The sequence below is a fragment of the Octopus bimaculoides genome, chromosome 2, assembly GCF_001194135.2.
Source record: "Octopus bimaculoides isolate UCB-OBI-ISO-001 chromosome 2, ASM119413v2, whole genome shotgun sequence".
Lineage (NCBI taxonomy): Eukaryota > Metazoa > Mollusca > Cephalopoda > Octopoda > Octopodidae > Octopus > Octopus bimaculoides.
This window is the reverse complement of record NC_068982.1, coordinates 188784663-188800867: the sequence shown is the minus strand read 5'-3', so window position 1 is coordinate 188800867 and position 16205 is coordinate 188784663. Positions and strand designations below refer to the sequence as shown.

At 38.4% G+C, this 16205-nt stretch overlaps 1 protein-coding gene across 1 annotated transcript in view; it reads left to right on the top strand.

Moving 5' to 3' along the window:
* The window catches only part of LOC106873701 (regulator of G-protein signaling 7), a 52946-nt gene that overhangs the window by 17366 nt on the left and 19375 nt on the right, over positions 1-16205 (top strand). The window contains exon 4 of the mRNA XM_052965804.1: positions 3872-3933. Within this exon, the coding sequence (XP_052821764.1) occupies positions 3872-3933 (62 nt within the window). The remainder of the gene's footprint in view (positions 1-3871; positions 3934-16205) is intronic.

Here is a 16205-nt window from a genome sequence, read left to right as displayed (position 1 = left end):
AGTACTTATTCTATTGGTCTCTTTTGCCGAACTGCTAAGTTACAGGGACAAGCACAGACACACACAAATATATACAAAACAGCATAGTTATTGACTGACAAATTTTCTCCAAGCTGTACACAACTTCCAAATCATCCCGGAATAATGTATGAAAAAAAAAAAAAATCTAAATCCAAGGTCAGTTTGGAATAAAAGTAAGGATTCAAAAACGAGATGTTGAAAAGCTGATAGTTGTACTGAAATGTAAGCAGAGATGAAGTGTTAGTGAAACATCAGTTTGTGATTTCATCTCGTCCTCTTTCTCAGATGTCAATTTCAAAGCAGTATATGTTATGACTCAAGTTGTTAATATCCTCAATTTATAAATAGTATTTTCAAAAACTTAGTATGCAGCATAGAAGGTGGGAGAATAATTTATTCTTTAAATGTATCATATTTAAAGTTGTTTATATTTCAAAATAATGTTCAGGTTATTATGTACTCTATAAATTGGGCTATTAATTTTGATAATGTTTGAATTCAATGAATGTGAAAGACTTCCCTGGGGAAACATTATAATCACTTCTCTCTCTCTCTCTCTCACCTCCACACACAATTCTTCTTCAACCGTAAAATTACATAAGTGACTCAATGGCCAAACGAATGTATATACGTGTGCTTGGGTTTGTGTTAGTGCCTCTTTGTTCTGACACCAACTAATAGCAGTAAATGAGTGTTGTTGTCATCCAAGTGATGTGCGATGTTCCCAATCATCCGCATCTTTGTTTAACGTCGGTTTTCCAGTGCTGGTATAGGTTGGACGGTTTGACTGAAGACTGGCGAACCAGGAAGCTGCACCAGGCTCCAATCTGATCTGGCAAGGTTTCTACAACTGGATGCACTTCCTAACACCAACCCCACTCTGAGAGTGTAGTGTGTGCTTTTTATGTGCCACTGGCATCGGCCATGTTCAGATGGTGCTTATTATGTGCCACTGGCATGGGAGCCAGTCAGGCACAACTACGATTTCCATTTTGATTTTACTTGACTCAATAGGTCTTCTCAAGTGCAGTATATCACCTGACAATTCAAGGGTACTTTTAAACGGGCTGGTTATACGACATTGGTATCGGCCACATCTGTGAAAACCTGTCTGGCAAGGAGAAAATATTATTTTGCTTTGAAAATGGATGAGTTGGCAATGAGAAGCAAGCATCCAGGTGTAGAAAATCTGCCGCAACAAATTCCACCTGACTCACACAAGGGCAATATTAATATAATAATAATCCTTTCTACTATAGGCACAAGGCCTGAAATATGGGGGAGGGGATGAGTTGATTACATCGACTCCTAGTACGCAACTGGTACTTAATTTATTGACCCTGAATGGATGAAAGGCAAAGTCGACCTCGGCAGAATTTGAACTCAGGATGTAAAGACAGAAGAAATACCGCTAAGCATTTCACCCTGCATGCTAACGCTTCTGCCAGCTCCACTGCCTCATAATAATAAGAAGAAGAATTTCAAGAAGACGATCACTGTGAAAATTGGTAGCTCATTTTCTTGTCAATGTAGATTGTCTCTCATCTTTATTCAAGATCTGTAGTCCTTTGTCTAGAGCAGCTTCAACCTAGCAGGATCCATTTCGATTTAAGACGAAAGCATTAAAATATCATCACAACTAATTGATATTTGCCATTATCTCATTAAAAGGTTTTGTTTGATATCCACCATTGTTCTTGTGTTGTCAATTAACCTAGTAATGTGGCTTTCTTCCTCCTTTTCCTCATCAATCAGCCCATATTCTCTAGCAGTCCAGCATCTTTAGTTAGCTTCTGTCATCTTTCAAAGTTTGCCATTTTGTGAGCAAAAGTGATCTTTTTTGCATTACATAAAAAAAAAAAATTTAAACATCTAATAAAGCAGAACAAAATATATTTATTAAAAAATGATGGGGCATGAAAAATTTATTACAATTTAAAACAAGAAATTGAATGCAATTTTCTAAATCCACCCCTGCCTTGCTCACCCCCAACTTAAATTTATAAACAAGATGATCATAACAACATTATAGCCATAATCTGCTCACCCAACAAACACACACACATGCACACATACATCCAATATGCACACATACATCCAATATGCACACGTGCACTTGTGATTTGCTGTGGGTATTAAATCAGTCCCCTCTCAATTGATCTGCATGAAGTTATTAAAATGCTGCAGATTGCAACAGTTTGTGGCTGTGTGTTTGTCGGATGTTCAAAGCTGTTTCATGCTGTTTATGTAATTCCATTCAATCAGAAAAGAAACTAAACCAACATTACCACTGACCCAGTGGGGTTTAGAGTAAGCGAAAACATTATTTGCTGCCTTTAATAATCCCTAGCATAGGTTTCAATTCGTACCCCACTCTACTCCCATGGTCTGAGAGGCTCTGTAATGTGACCTGTGTGGTGGGGAGGCACTGCTTTCACTCCCAAGACATAAATAAACAGTTACACAATTTGCAGATGATATTGACCCAGGACTTGACAGAGTTTTATTTGTTGAAAGGTGAAGTTGACCTCAGCAGGATTACAATGATAATGACATTGATGATGATGATGATGATGGTAGTGGTGGGGGAGTGCATTTCATTACGCCTTTGCCATATTAACAAATTAAAAGAAAACGAAAAGTTAAAAACAACAGTATGCATGGCTGTGTGTTTTACAAGTTCCCTTCCTAATCATGCAGCTATGAGTTCAATCCCAGGGTAAGCTTCCTAGCTCAAGCTGCAGTTAAACCAGTTCCCTGAGGGAAATTCTGTCTGTCTCTCTGTCAGTCCATCTCCGTAACTCTCCATCTATCCATCACGCTGTCAGTCTATGTTGTGCTTTCTCCCTGTCTCTATCTCTCCTTTTGTTTTTCTCTCCTTATTTATTTATCTATCTACCTATCCATTCCATCAATGTATCTATTTAACCATCCACTCATCTTTTCTGTCTATTTGTCTGTCTGTCACTGTATATATAACTTAGTCTAGTCCATTCTGCGGAAATGACTCACCAAAATCTCTGAACTCTTGTAAAGATCATGGTACTGGCCTTCTTTTGATTAAGCCATAAAATATACTCAATTAAGCATTTATTTACATCTCTCTCCATTCCAAGTTCAAATCTCACCAAGTTTGACTACGTCTTTCATTTCCACACATCCTGGGACACCGTTAAATACCATTCAAGATTATGTGTCAACTACACCCCACCCTTCCTTCAATTTTGTGACCTTGTGGTAAAAACAGAAATAAATTTAGAACAACTTCAAATCCATGCTTCTCAATCATTTATTAATTATGGACCCCTTCGGTCACTGTTTCATTCCGGTGGACCCCTTCAGTTACTGTTTCATTCCAGTGGACTCCTGTTTTTATTCAATGTTTTAAAATTAGTTTTATAGATACCTCTTTCAAAATTACTATTTTATTCCGCCTTACCGGCACATGAAAACAACATTTGAGAGTGGTCATTGCTAATGCTGCCGGACTGGCTCCCATATAGGTGGCACGTAAAATACACCTTTTGAGCATGGTCGTTACCAGAACAGCCTGACTGGCCCTCATGCAGGTGGACGTTAAACAATGACGACATTAACTTGCATCTGTAAAATATTAGAGAAAGAAACCTGTTTCTTGCAATGAATATATTTAAAGCAAAATTTTCTCATGGGCCCTCAAAATACTACTGTGAAGCCCTAATTTATTGCTTTGCTTGCATGAACCCCCAAGAATCTTACTTGGACCCTGGTTGATAACCAATGTTTTAAAGGGTAGGGAGAGAGAAAAAAACAAAGAAAGACTTAGAAGGAAATCTCCAATCTACATATTTCTACTGTTTTCTCATTTCAGGTAAACAATCTGACAGCCTCTCTAGAAAAACCAAGGATGCGTATGTCAAAGGTCATTGAAAGGTAATTTGCTTACAATACCTGTCTCTTAGTGGTTGTTGTTTAACACACATACCCATGCATGATTCACCATGGTAGATCGCTAAACACTAAAACTTTTACGATTTTTCTCTCTCTGCTTATTTCTGTGTTCCTTTCTGTTGAAGAGCGTAGGTTCAAAACGTAAAAGACTTTCTCACTTCCCAAGCATTAAACTAATATATCTGTTTGTTGTTTACACACCTGTCTTCATCTTTTTGTAAATTCTCACTATACAAACACACACACACACAATACCTATGTTTCCTTATTTAATAGACATACATCATTTTAATGTCCACTTTTCCATGCTTGCATGGGTTGGATGGAATTGAGGCAGAATTTTCTATAGCCAGATGCTTTTCCTGTTGCCAAACCTCACCTGGTGCTGGTGTCACATAAAAATCCCTGGGGCTGGTTCCACATAAAAAGTATCCAGTACACTCTGGATAGTGGTTGACATTAAAAAGCACATCCGCTATAGAAACCAAGCCAAAACAGACGATTGGCACATGCTGCAGCTCCTGGCGTTGCCAGCATGGGAAATGGATATTAAATGATGATGTACACCCACACACACACAAATGAAAAAAACTGAAAGAAATTCTGGTAAATATTTTGTCCAGCAGAGTAACAATTCTGCCAGCTCAATGCTTGTAATATAAATAAAAGGTAGAAAGTTAGAATCTAGGAACAGGAGTGGCTGTGTAGTAAGATGCTTGCTTCCCAGTCACATGGTTCCGGATTCAGTCCCACTGTGCAGCACCTTGGGCAAGTGGATTTGACAGGCGGAAACTGAAAGAAGCTTGTCGTGTGTGTGTGTGTGTGTGTATTTGTCTGTGTTTGTCCCCTTTCCCCACCATCACTTGACAACCGATGTTGGCATGTTTACGTATCTGTAACTTAGCAGTTCGGCAAAAGAAACCGATAGAATAAGTACTAGGCTTACAAAGAGTAAGTCCTGGGGGTCGATTTGTTCGATTAAAAGCAGTGCTCCAGCATGGCCACAGTCAAATGACTGAAACAAGTAAAAAGAAGAAAAAAAAGAATAAGAAAGACAGAGGTAAGGACTGAACTCGGACCTTTTGCCACAAATACAGGAACAAATGACGTTTCTGGCTAAAATAAAAGCAAAAAGAAAGCAAAAAAAAGCACAAAGCATATGTATATAGCCTCCCCACTCCCATCTTCATCATCATCGTGTTTTCACATCCGTTTTTTCTGTTTGCGTTGATTGGCCAAGTTTTCTCCACTGCAGCAGCTCACCACTTGTTACAGTTGTTTGTTTGTCGTCTCCTTCGTTAGGTTCAACCTCGTCGGTTATTTATTAGATGTCATTAATGGCTAGTTTCGTTGGGGTTTTCTTTTTTCTCTCTCCTTTTTTTTTCTTCTTATTTTTCTTCCTCTTTCTGTGACCACTTGTAGAAATTAGACAACTCATTAAGTGGATTCCACAGACGAAAACAGAGAAAATACAGTTTGAAAGGGCAGAATATTATTATTATCATTATTATTATTATCATCATCATTATAACTTTTCACTCATTATCAACGGTAAATTAACTTGTAGGACGCTGAAATGTTATTTAAGCACTTGTGAATTCAGTACAAAGTGTTCCTGCCATTATAATAATAATAATAATAATGATAATAAGAAATTCGGTATTAAAAAAAAAAAAATTCAGTAACAAAAGTAAAAATAAGAAGATGGTAGAATTGAGTTTAGATTTATCATATTCCACAGCCTCTTTTCTTTTTGTGAACGTCAGGTCCTTTCTTTTCTTAAAGAGATTCTTAGAGACACACACGCACACGCACACAGTTATATAGAAAACATAAAAGTAAAAGAGCCGGATTTAATTTGAAATGGAAATTCCATCTTCAAGGATAAAAAGGTATGGAAATGGCTGCTTCTGTCTTGTATCTTGTGTTTCTTTGTCCTTTCTAATGTGAAGAATGTATGTAGATATGCTAATACATAAACCATTATGGATACATGTATACACACGTGTGTGTAAGTGGTTGTAGATATATGTGTACATGTAACAGTGTAAGTTTGTGTTTATAAATATATAGATATTTGTAAGGAGGTGTGGTTGAGAAGTTTACTTCCCAATCACATGGTTCCAGGTTCAATTCCACTACGTGACACCTTGGGCAAGTGTCTTCTACTATAACCCCAAGTCAACCAAAGCCTTGTGAGTGGATTTGGTAGAGAGAAACTGAAAAAAGTCCATGATATATGTGTGTGTGTGTGTTTGTCTCTTTGTTTCTACATCATGTGATAGTTGTAAACGAGCGTCGCTATCATACAAAAGCATCATTCATTTCAAACGTTCTGCAAATAATTATCTGGCCGTGGGGAAAATATTACCTTACTTGGAAACAGATGAGGGCTGGCAGACAGATGAGGGCTTCAAGTGTAGAAGAACTGCCTAAATAAACTCAGTCTGATCCATGGAAACATGGATAAGTAGACCTTCAAATGATGATGTATGTAGATAAATAAATATATGTTTCTTCATTGTTTAACATCTGCCTTCCATGCTAGCAAGGGTGGGACGGTACCACAAGAGCCAGCCAGGCAGAAGCCTGCACCAGACTTCTGTGACTGTTTTAGCAGGGTTTTTACAGTTGGATGCCCTTCCTAACACCAACCACTCAGCAGAGTGGACTTAGTGCTTTTTACATGGAACAAGCACAGGTGAGGTCAGCTTTGGTAAGGTTTATAGGTTTTTATATATACATGTGCACATGTACATATATGTATATATATGAAGATTTGTATGTATAAATACTTGTTTACATAAATGCATGTTTGTGTATGTTTTTAAATTAATATATGTTTGTAGATATATACATGTGTGTGTGTGTGTGTGTGTGTTGTATGTTCTTTTCTATTTTTAATTATTTGAAGTCCTCCGGTAAGGAAGGAGTTGGTTTCTAATAAAGCTATAAAATTCCATCGTTGAAATGTAGATAACAAAGACAATGTCACATGCTGAACTTCAGAACAGTCTTGTATATTTTTACTGTTCTATTTACAAATTGTATTTGTAATGATATGTTAGCTGGATGATTTCTTTTTCTGACAACCTCAGCTTATCCAGATTGTCACTTAGACATTCACTAACAAAACAAAGTGCGCAAATTATTATTGGTGTAAATATAAATTTAGAAGCTGGAGGTTTCAAAGCAGTTGTCTGTAGTTATCCTGTTTCTTTATGATTTTCAAAGTGGTATTCCTATCAACAGGGCAGTTGACCTCTATCACAGTACATAACTTCTTGGTAGTCTGAAATGACTATATCGGACCTGTTAGGCTTGCACTTGTATTGATGAGGTTTCTCTATGTATTCAGTAACAGAGGGGTTTCTCTATATTTTTTCCATGACACTTCTTTTTTTCTTTTTTTTTTTTTCCAAATGTCCTTGTATATTATTTCAGTGCATTAGGTGGTAGCACCTTGATAACACATCCGACAGGCTCTGCTGATCATATGTGATGTCTCCCACAGAAATGTGACATAATCAGCATTTTTCAATCGCATCTTGAGGCTCCAATTGTTTTACTGTCTTGTTTATTTATCCTAGCTGTCTCCTACGTGTAATGTGGTGGTCATAAGTCCAAGAAAGGCTGCACCTTCATGCCCTTAAATAGTGTCATCTTCAAGACTCTGGGGAAACATATCTATGCATGGCCCTTTTTTGTTCTTCTTTTGGTATGCTGAGTGATTCACATGTGGGTCTTCTTTGAAGTACGTTAATCCGACTCATAGGATATTCTTCCATTTGCTTTTCAACACAAGGTTTATATATTCATTTTTGCTGCTTGGGAAATAATCTATGGCTTTTGAAGGCTGTCTGCTCTGATCTTGAGTCTTTACCTTCTTCATCTCTTCTTAGATAGAACCTGTCAATATCACTGTTTCTGTAGACATTTCCAGTTGATGTAGGACCTTGCAGGTTTTAATATCTAAGGAATAGATTTCCTCTACAGAGCAGTCGAGTATCCCAAATCTGGGATCGGCACCGGTATGCAAATGCAATGCAAGGTACGGTCTTGTTGTAAGAGGAGAACTCCAACTGCCATATTTTTGTCAATGTGGTGTAATATTCTCAGGTCACTGTATGTATGTATGTAAATGCTTGGCTCTAAGATACTAAATAAATGAATCCATCAGTTTCAACAAAACCAGTGGTAACTAATGGCCTCTCTCTTAGGGTGAAGGGTAGATTGTATGATGTTAGTTTATGAACAATAATGTTACATGGAAGTGAAACAGGACATGTGAAGACAAGAAGTGAATGTTCCACTTGAAGTGCAGTGTCAGTGTGAATGTACAGGGCATAAGAGACAAGAGATGCAATGTGAAAGAGACAAGAGATGCAATGTGAAAGAGACAAGAGATGCAATGTGAAAGAGACAAGAGATGCAATGTGAAAGAGACAAGAGATGCAATGTGAAAGAGACAAGAGATGCAATGTGAAAGAGAGAAGACTATGCTAGTATAGTCATATGATACATATGGATGAGGACAGCTGGATATCACTAAAAGTGGAGGGAGACCCAGGAAGATGTGGGATGAAATAGTGAAGACTGACCTCAGGATGTTGAGCTTCACGAAAATGACAAGGGCCAAGATGACTGGTGATTTTCTGTGCTCAAGGAGACCCATCTAACTTGGTAAAAATGAGATTTTCAAAGCATGTTGTTAATCTCTATACCCCACTCCAAATTTGTACCTGTCAAGCCATCCCATCTTTGTAACACCCACCTCTTTGTCACCCTTCTAACTATTTCTTTACTGTTGTAATTATATGAGAACAGATCTTTACATATTCCTTTTTATGTGCTACCAGTATTACTGCCTTGGAACCACTTTGCTTACCACCCATCCTGAACTCACAACATCATCCCTTACCACCAGATGTCCACTGAACACTCCTCTCATATCTGCCATCAATGCCCCTTTTTTTTGTAATTTGCTATATCCACCCCTATGTACCTCTGTCTTCTGTCACTGTACATCCACTCTATCACCAACACTTTACCTCATCTCGCTATTTTGCAGCCATGGTTTCATTTTACTATTACTCTCCAGCCTCCACTTTCTTTTATGCATTTATTACCACTTATCACTTCCCCATCCATGACCCACTCCTATTTCCCTTCCACTCCCCACAAACTGAGATTCACAGCTTCCACTTTTGTCCTCATCTCTACTCTGTTGTTCTTCCACACTCTCATGGTCCTACCTCTCCATCTTGCCACCCTCTGTGCCCCAATTCTCTCTCTATCCATTTCTTGTACCTTGAGGGTAGGCCTTGATACCATCATCACCACCACCACCACCACCACCACCATTTCTCTCTTTCTTGCTTGGTTACCCATGTATTTCCTCTACAGCAAGACACCTATTCTAGTCCCACATTCCTGCACCTGGCACAAAGCCACTTCCCTCAATACTGCACTCCCACTCTGTCAAGGGGTCTCATCTTGTGAATTACTTGGTGACATCACTACTGCTAATGACACATAAAAAGCACCCAGTGCACACTGTAAAGTGGCTGATGGGAGGAAGGGCATCCAGCCGTACAAACCTTGCCAAACCAGACACTGTATACCAGTGGTTCCCAACCTGGGGTCTGCGGACTTCTAATGGGCCACAAATATAGTACTGGAGGTCCATAAACTAAATTCAATCGCTAGCCACTAAAACTTTTTCTATTTTCTCTCCCTCTTTATTTCTGTGTTCCTTTCTGTCAAAGAGCATAGGCTCGAAACAAAAGATTTTCTTACTTCCTGAGCGTTAAACTAATACATCTTTTTGTTGTTTACACACCCGTCTTTGTCTTTTGTTTTGTTTATTTTTTTGTAAATTCTAACTATATATCATCATCATCATCATCGTTTAACGTCCACTTTCCATGCTAGCATGGGTTGGACGATTTGACTGAGGATTGGTGAAACCGGATGGCAACACCAGGCTCCAATCTAAATTTGGCAGAGTTTCTACAGCTGGATGCCCTTCCTAACGCCAACCACTCATATATATATATAAAGATAAGCACAGTAAAAGGGGTCCGTGAGAAAACTCATTCAAATAGAAGGGTTGAGCACCATTGTGAAAAGGTTGGGGGCCACTGCTGTATAGCAACAAAGCCCTCAGCCTTGCCAGAACCTGTCAAACCATCCAACTCATGCCAGCATGGAACACAGGCGTTAAATGATAACAGACACCTCAGACAATAAATATAAAAATTTTGATAATTATGTGTGTGTGAATACACATGCATCGTTACCATCATCATCATCATCAATCATTTTACAACAGGAAGCCTAGACTTTTCCAATGAAATGTTACCCATGATGTGATAGAGGCTTGATTTTGAGGTTTCCCTTCTCTGATTTGTTGGTTTTAATGGATTCTCAGACACATACATACATAATTTTAGGTTGTATGGAACACAAATAGCCTCAGGAGACATGCATATAAAATCACACACAGATAATCATATAATGCCTACAGGCATTCAGATGATGTTTAGTCGATTTTAAAGACAGGCTGCATTTATAAACTCACACAGATGCAAGCATTCTGATATGTTTTCTAGCAAAAACAGTAATACCTACTGAATTTTGAAAGCATCAACAATGTCAGTCTGAACTGAATGATGGAGTATGATGATGATCATCATTTTTTAACGTCTGTTTTCCATGCTGGCATGGGTTGGACGGTTTGACAGAACTGGCGAGCCAGAAGGCTGCACCAGGCTCGAATCTGATCTGGCAAAGTTTCTACAGCTGGATGCCCTTCCTAACACCAACCACTCAGAGAGTGTAGTGGGTGCTTTTTATGTGCCACCGACACAAGGGCCAATCAGGAGGTACTGGCAACAACTGTGCTCAAAAGGTGTTTTTTTGCATGCCACTTGCATGGGAGCCAGTCTGGCGGCACTGACAATGACTACGCTCACATGTTCTTTTTCACGTGCCACCAGCATATGTGCCAATAAGGTGACGCTGGCGATGATCACGCTCATATGGTACTTTTTACATGCTATCAGCACAGGAGCCAGTCAGTGGCCTTGGCAATGATCACGCTCTGATGGTGTTTTTAATGTTCCACTGGCACAAGTGCCAATCAGGCAGTACTGTGTCGGCCACATCAGTGATTTTGATATCAATGATTATGTAGAAGTGTCAGCTCAATAGATTATGAAGTGAGGTATCTGTGTTGATAGGAACAGGATGAGATGTGCATGTGAATATAGATATTTGCATTGTGAATGGTTAGAAATGCCAGCAGAGGTGTGTGTGTGTGTGGGCACAAGCATGGTTGTGTAGCGAACTTCACATGATGATAAATAGTTCATCATCGTCATTTTACTGTTCCCTTTTCCATACTTGCATGAGTGAAATGAAATTAATTTTGGCAGATTTTCTACAGCTGGATGCTCTTCCTGTCACCAACCCTTACCTGTTTCCAAGTTAGCATTTTCCCATGCACAGACATGTTTTCACAGAAGATTGGAAGTGAGTGACACTGCTTGTATGGAGGTAACACTTGTCTACAAACTCTCATGTCACACACAATCTTCTATCACTTCTTTCAGTCATTAGACTGTGGCCATGCTGGGGCAGCACCTTGAAGAATTTCAGTTGAAAAAAATCAACCCAACTACTTTTATTTTTAAACATGGAACTTATTCTGTCAGTCTCTCTTGCCAAACTGCTAAGTCTAAGTTATGGGGACTTATACACGAACATTGGCTGAAAAGCAGTGGTGGGCGGAAACAGACATAAAGACACACATATATATCAATGTCTGTGTGTGTGTGTGTGTGTGTATATACACCACACTAAGTATTGTTTCTAACTGTCAGGTCATATCTTAATTCAAACATAGCCGTGCCTTTCCATTGGACATTTCTATACAATTTTTGCCTTACACGACTTATTGGGAGTTAAAATTTCTAACCTCCTTACCCATCTATAGAGGGAACGTCTCTGAATCCTCTTTTACTTATATTCTCAAATAACCATTATAGCCTTTAGTTTTAGTTAATACCTAACTGGACTAACACATCTCTTTCTTTCTCATGAGGATAAATATGAATCTCCAAGATCCTATTCTGCTACTTCCTTTCTTAAGTCCTTTGTAAAAATTTTGTTTATGCTTCTTGCACTGAAGAGTACATTCACATATAATTAATTTAATTGATTTAATTAATTCAATTCAATCATGAATTTGCATGATTTTTATATCTCTGTACGAAACGATTGTCTGCATGAATTAAACTTCTCTTATATACTTTAACATCTTCTCTTCTCCATTTTTAACAAGGGAGGGGGTCAACTTCAATTATAACTTTACTCTACTATTTATTGAGTACTCATCACTGTTTATACTACTACTACTTATGCTGTTACTTGTAAATATATTGAGGAAGATTGAAATAGTGGGAAAAATTGATTAGATCTGATCTCATGATGCCGGGTCTCACAGAAAGAGATGACAAAGAACCATAAGTGGTGAGATTCTGTGCTGATACGGACCTAGTCAACCCACAAGGATGTGGGCATCATGATGAAGAGCATATATTTTAAGTTGTATTAAAATTGTTTATCATTTTAACTTCAAAGAAATGGAAAGCAAAATATTTAAAATTTAGTTCAATCTAGTAATTATTTATACATGTGTATGTGTGTGCATATATTAGGAAACCCTCCCTATATACACCACATGTGCCTGCGTGTATGTTTTTATGGGTATGTATGTATTTCTGTGTGTAAGTATGGACATACCAATGTGTTTGGTGATATAAAGTCAGTGACTGATGTTTAGCAGATGACATGATACATAACCTAATCGTACAAACCCACGCCTCTCCATGTAGCATCCACTCCCATCTACAATATTTCTATAGGAATTGATGACAAGAGTGTCTGTCAATGAGTTAATTGTTAAAAGAGGAAGCAGCTGTCTTAATTAGATACACTTAAATAATTGCTGTCCCAAATAGAGGACATTAAAATTGTTCTCCTTCTTTGCCCAGCCACTTGTTCCTGCTACATCCTCATGTATGTTTATCATCATCATCATCATCGTCGTTGTTTAATGTCCGCTTTCCATGCTGGCATGGGTTGGACAGTTCGAGTGAGGACTGGTGAGCCAGAAGGCTGCACCCAGGCTCCAATCTGATCTGGCAAAGTTTCTACAGCTGGATGCCCTTGCTAATGCCAACCACTCCGAGGGTGTAGTGGGTGCTTTTACGTGCCACCAGCATGAGGGCCAGTCAGGTGGTTCAGGCAACAACCATGTTCAAAAGGTATTTTTTACGTGCTACCTGCACGGGAGCCAGTCTGGCGGCATTGGCAACGACCACGCTCAAATGTTGTTTTCATGTGCCGGTAAGGTGACGCTGGCAATGATCATGCTCAAATGGTGCTTTTCACATGTCACTGGCACAGGAGCCAATCCATGGCCCTGGCAATGATCACGCTCGGATGTGCTTTTAATGTTCCACTGGCACGAGTGCCAATCAGGCAGTACTGTCATCAACCTCGTAACATGCATTTCAAAGCTCCTATACATTTACCAGCTACCATATGCCATCATTGGATCATATTTATGTATGTAATTATTTATATAATAATTTATGTAATAGTATATGGAAAACTCAGCAACTACCAGCTGTTACCAATGCACAGAAATAATTGTTGGGATTAAAACCTGTTCGTCCCATCTTCTTTTATAAATTTTTATCTACATTTATTATATGTCATCATTTTGCCTCTGTTTTTTTCCATTAACATAACATGGATTTACTCGGAATGTTTCATCATTTGTTGCTCTCTCTGTCATCTCTTGCAACAGATTCAGCATCATGTGATGCTTTTACCATTTCTTTCTATGATTTTCTTCTTTTGCATGCTGGCACATCTTCAACCAATCATCATTCTTCATACAGATCAACTCTCTCCTAACAGCACAATCTTTGCAAGCAAAATACTAAGACAAAATTTGTTGCTACTAATACGAGAGACATTTAGCCCTTTCATTACCAACCCGGCTGAAGCCTGCTCTGGCTCTGTAGTACAAAATGTCTTGTTTTCATAAGTTTTGAATTACAATCTTCCTCCAAACCTTAGTCACAATTAATGTTCCTAACACTAGCTGAACGATAACTAAGTTATTTTACTAAATTCTTTGTTATATTTAAAGTAAGTGAAAGAAACACAGAACATCTCAACAGAAATATGGTAACAAAAGGGTTAATGTCCATCTTCCATGCTGGCATAGGTTGCATGGTTCAACAGGGGATGGCAAGGCCAGGAGCCACACCAGGTTCACTGTCTATTTTGACATGGTTTCTACAGCTGGATGCCCTTCCTGATATCAGCCACTTTACAGAGCGTATTGAGTACTTTTTCTGTGGCACCTTGAAAAAAATCACTAGTGTTGCAACTAACCATCATGGCTGAATAAAAATTCATTATATGCAACAGAAACAGTATTAAGTTAAAACAACCATCTGTATATCATACTTAATGCAGATAAATGGCAAAAAGCAGTGGATAGATGCTGCTGACAAAGTCCAGTGAGGCAAAAATGCACATCAAGCATTCTCACAACTGCCGTTAGATGATTTTCATCTACTAATGATATAATTGTGTTTTTAAATCAGTATGTCCATATGTGAAGGCGCATGGCTCAGTGGTTAGAGCGTTGAACTTATGACCATGAGGTTGTGAGTTCGATTCCCAGACTGAGCTGCATGTCATGTTCTTGAGCAAGACACTTTATTTCACGTTGCTCCAGTTCACTCAGCTGTAGAAATGAGTTGCGACATCACTGGTGCCAGACTGTATCAGCCCTTGCCTTTATCTTGGGCGATTGGTGGCGTGGAGAGGGGAGGTTGATATGCATGAGTGACTGCTGGTCTTCCATAAACAACCTTGCCCGGACTTGTACCTTGGAGGGTCTCCGATGTCCATATGAGATTATTTCTTGATGAATTCCACAATTTGCCTTTCACAATGGTTCTACATTAAGTATGATACACAGGTGTTTATTTTAATTTAATACTACTTCTGTTGCACATAAAAGATACATCTATCTATCAGTACACACACACACACACACGTACATTTACATGCATGTGTGTGTGCAATTGTGCATAGTTACAGACTTTCAAGCAAAGATATTTCTGTGTGTTCATAGAAGAAACCTTCCTCCCCTCCTCCTCCTTCCTCTGAGCACATAAATCATGGCCTGATATATCAATTATATATTAGGCACACTTTACTAAGTCACTACTCTCAACAGGAGATGGTAGACACGATAAAAACACACGCACAAATGCACACATGGTGTGAAAGGGATGAAGAGAGGTAAGAGGGGGAGAAAAAAAAAATGACCGAGAGGAAGGGGGGGGGGCATTTGCATCAGCCGACAACTTATAATCTTATTTTACACTCACAAAGCAACTCTGAGGAATCTGGTATTGGTCGGTGCTTCTGTTTCATTGTTTCTAAGTGTGTCAAGATGGAAGAAAGATTAAAACATGTGCTTATGCATCTTTGTGTAAATAAATATATTTTGTATGTATATACTTATGCAGGTGTATAACTATATGTATGTGTGTTTGCGTAAATATATATGTATGCATAATTTGTATCCACACACACATATATTTACTTATATACATGTATGTATACATCTGTTTTCATACATTCATGTATGTATGTGTGTGTGTGTGTGTGTGTGTGTGTGTGTATATATATATATATATATATATATATATATATATATATATATATATATCTCCTTAATTATGACAATGTATAAAGTACATGCGTGTGTGATGTAATTATATAAATATATATACTCATTTCTGGGTTGATATTTTTGTATACATAACAGTTCATGTAAACCTAGATATAAATAAACAATGCTGTATGCACGTATATATATCTGTTATATAGTTATATAAAAACATCCATTGTGACACCAGGGCAAACATTTGCTGGCATACAAGGTAAGGTGGGTGTGTAAAACATTTATTTCTATACATCCAGGCACAGGCATGGCTGTGTGGTAAGAAGTCTTGCTTCCTAACCACATGGTTCCAGGTTCAGTCCCACTGTGTGGTACCTTGAGCAAGTGTCTTCTACTATAGCCTTGGGCTGACCAAAGCCTTGTGAGTGGATTTGGTAGATGGAAACTGAAAGAAGCCCATCACACACGC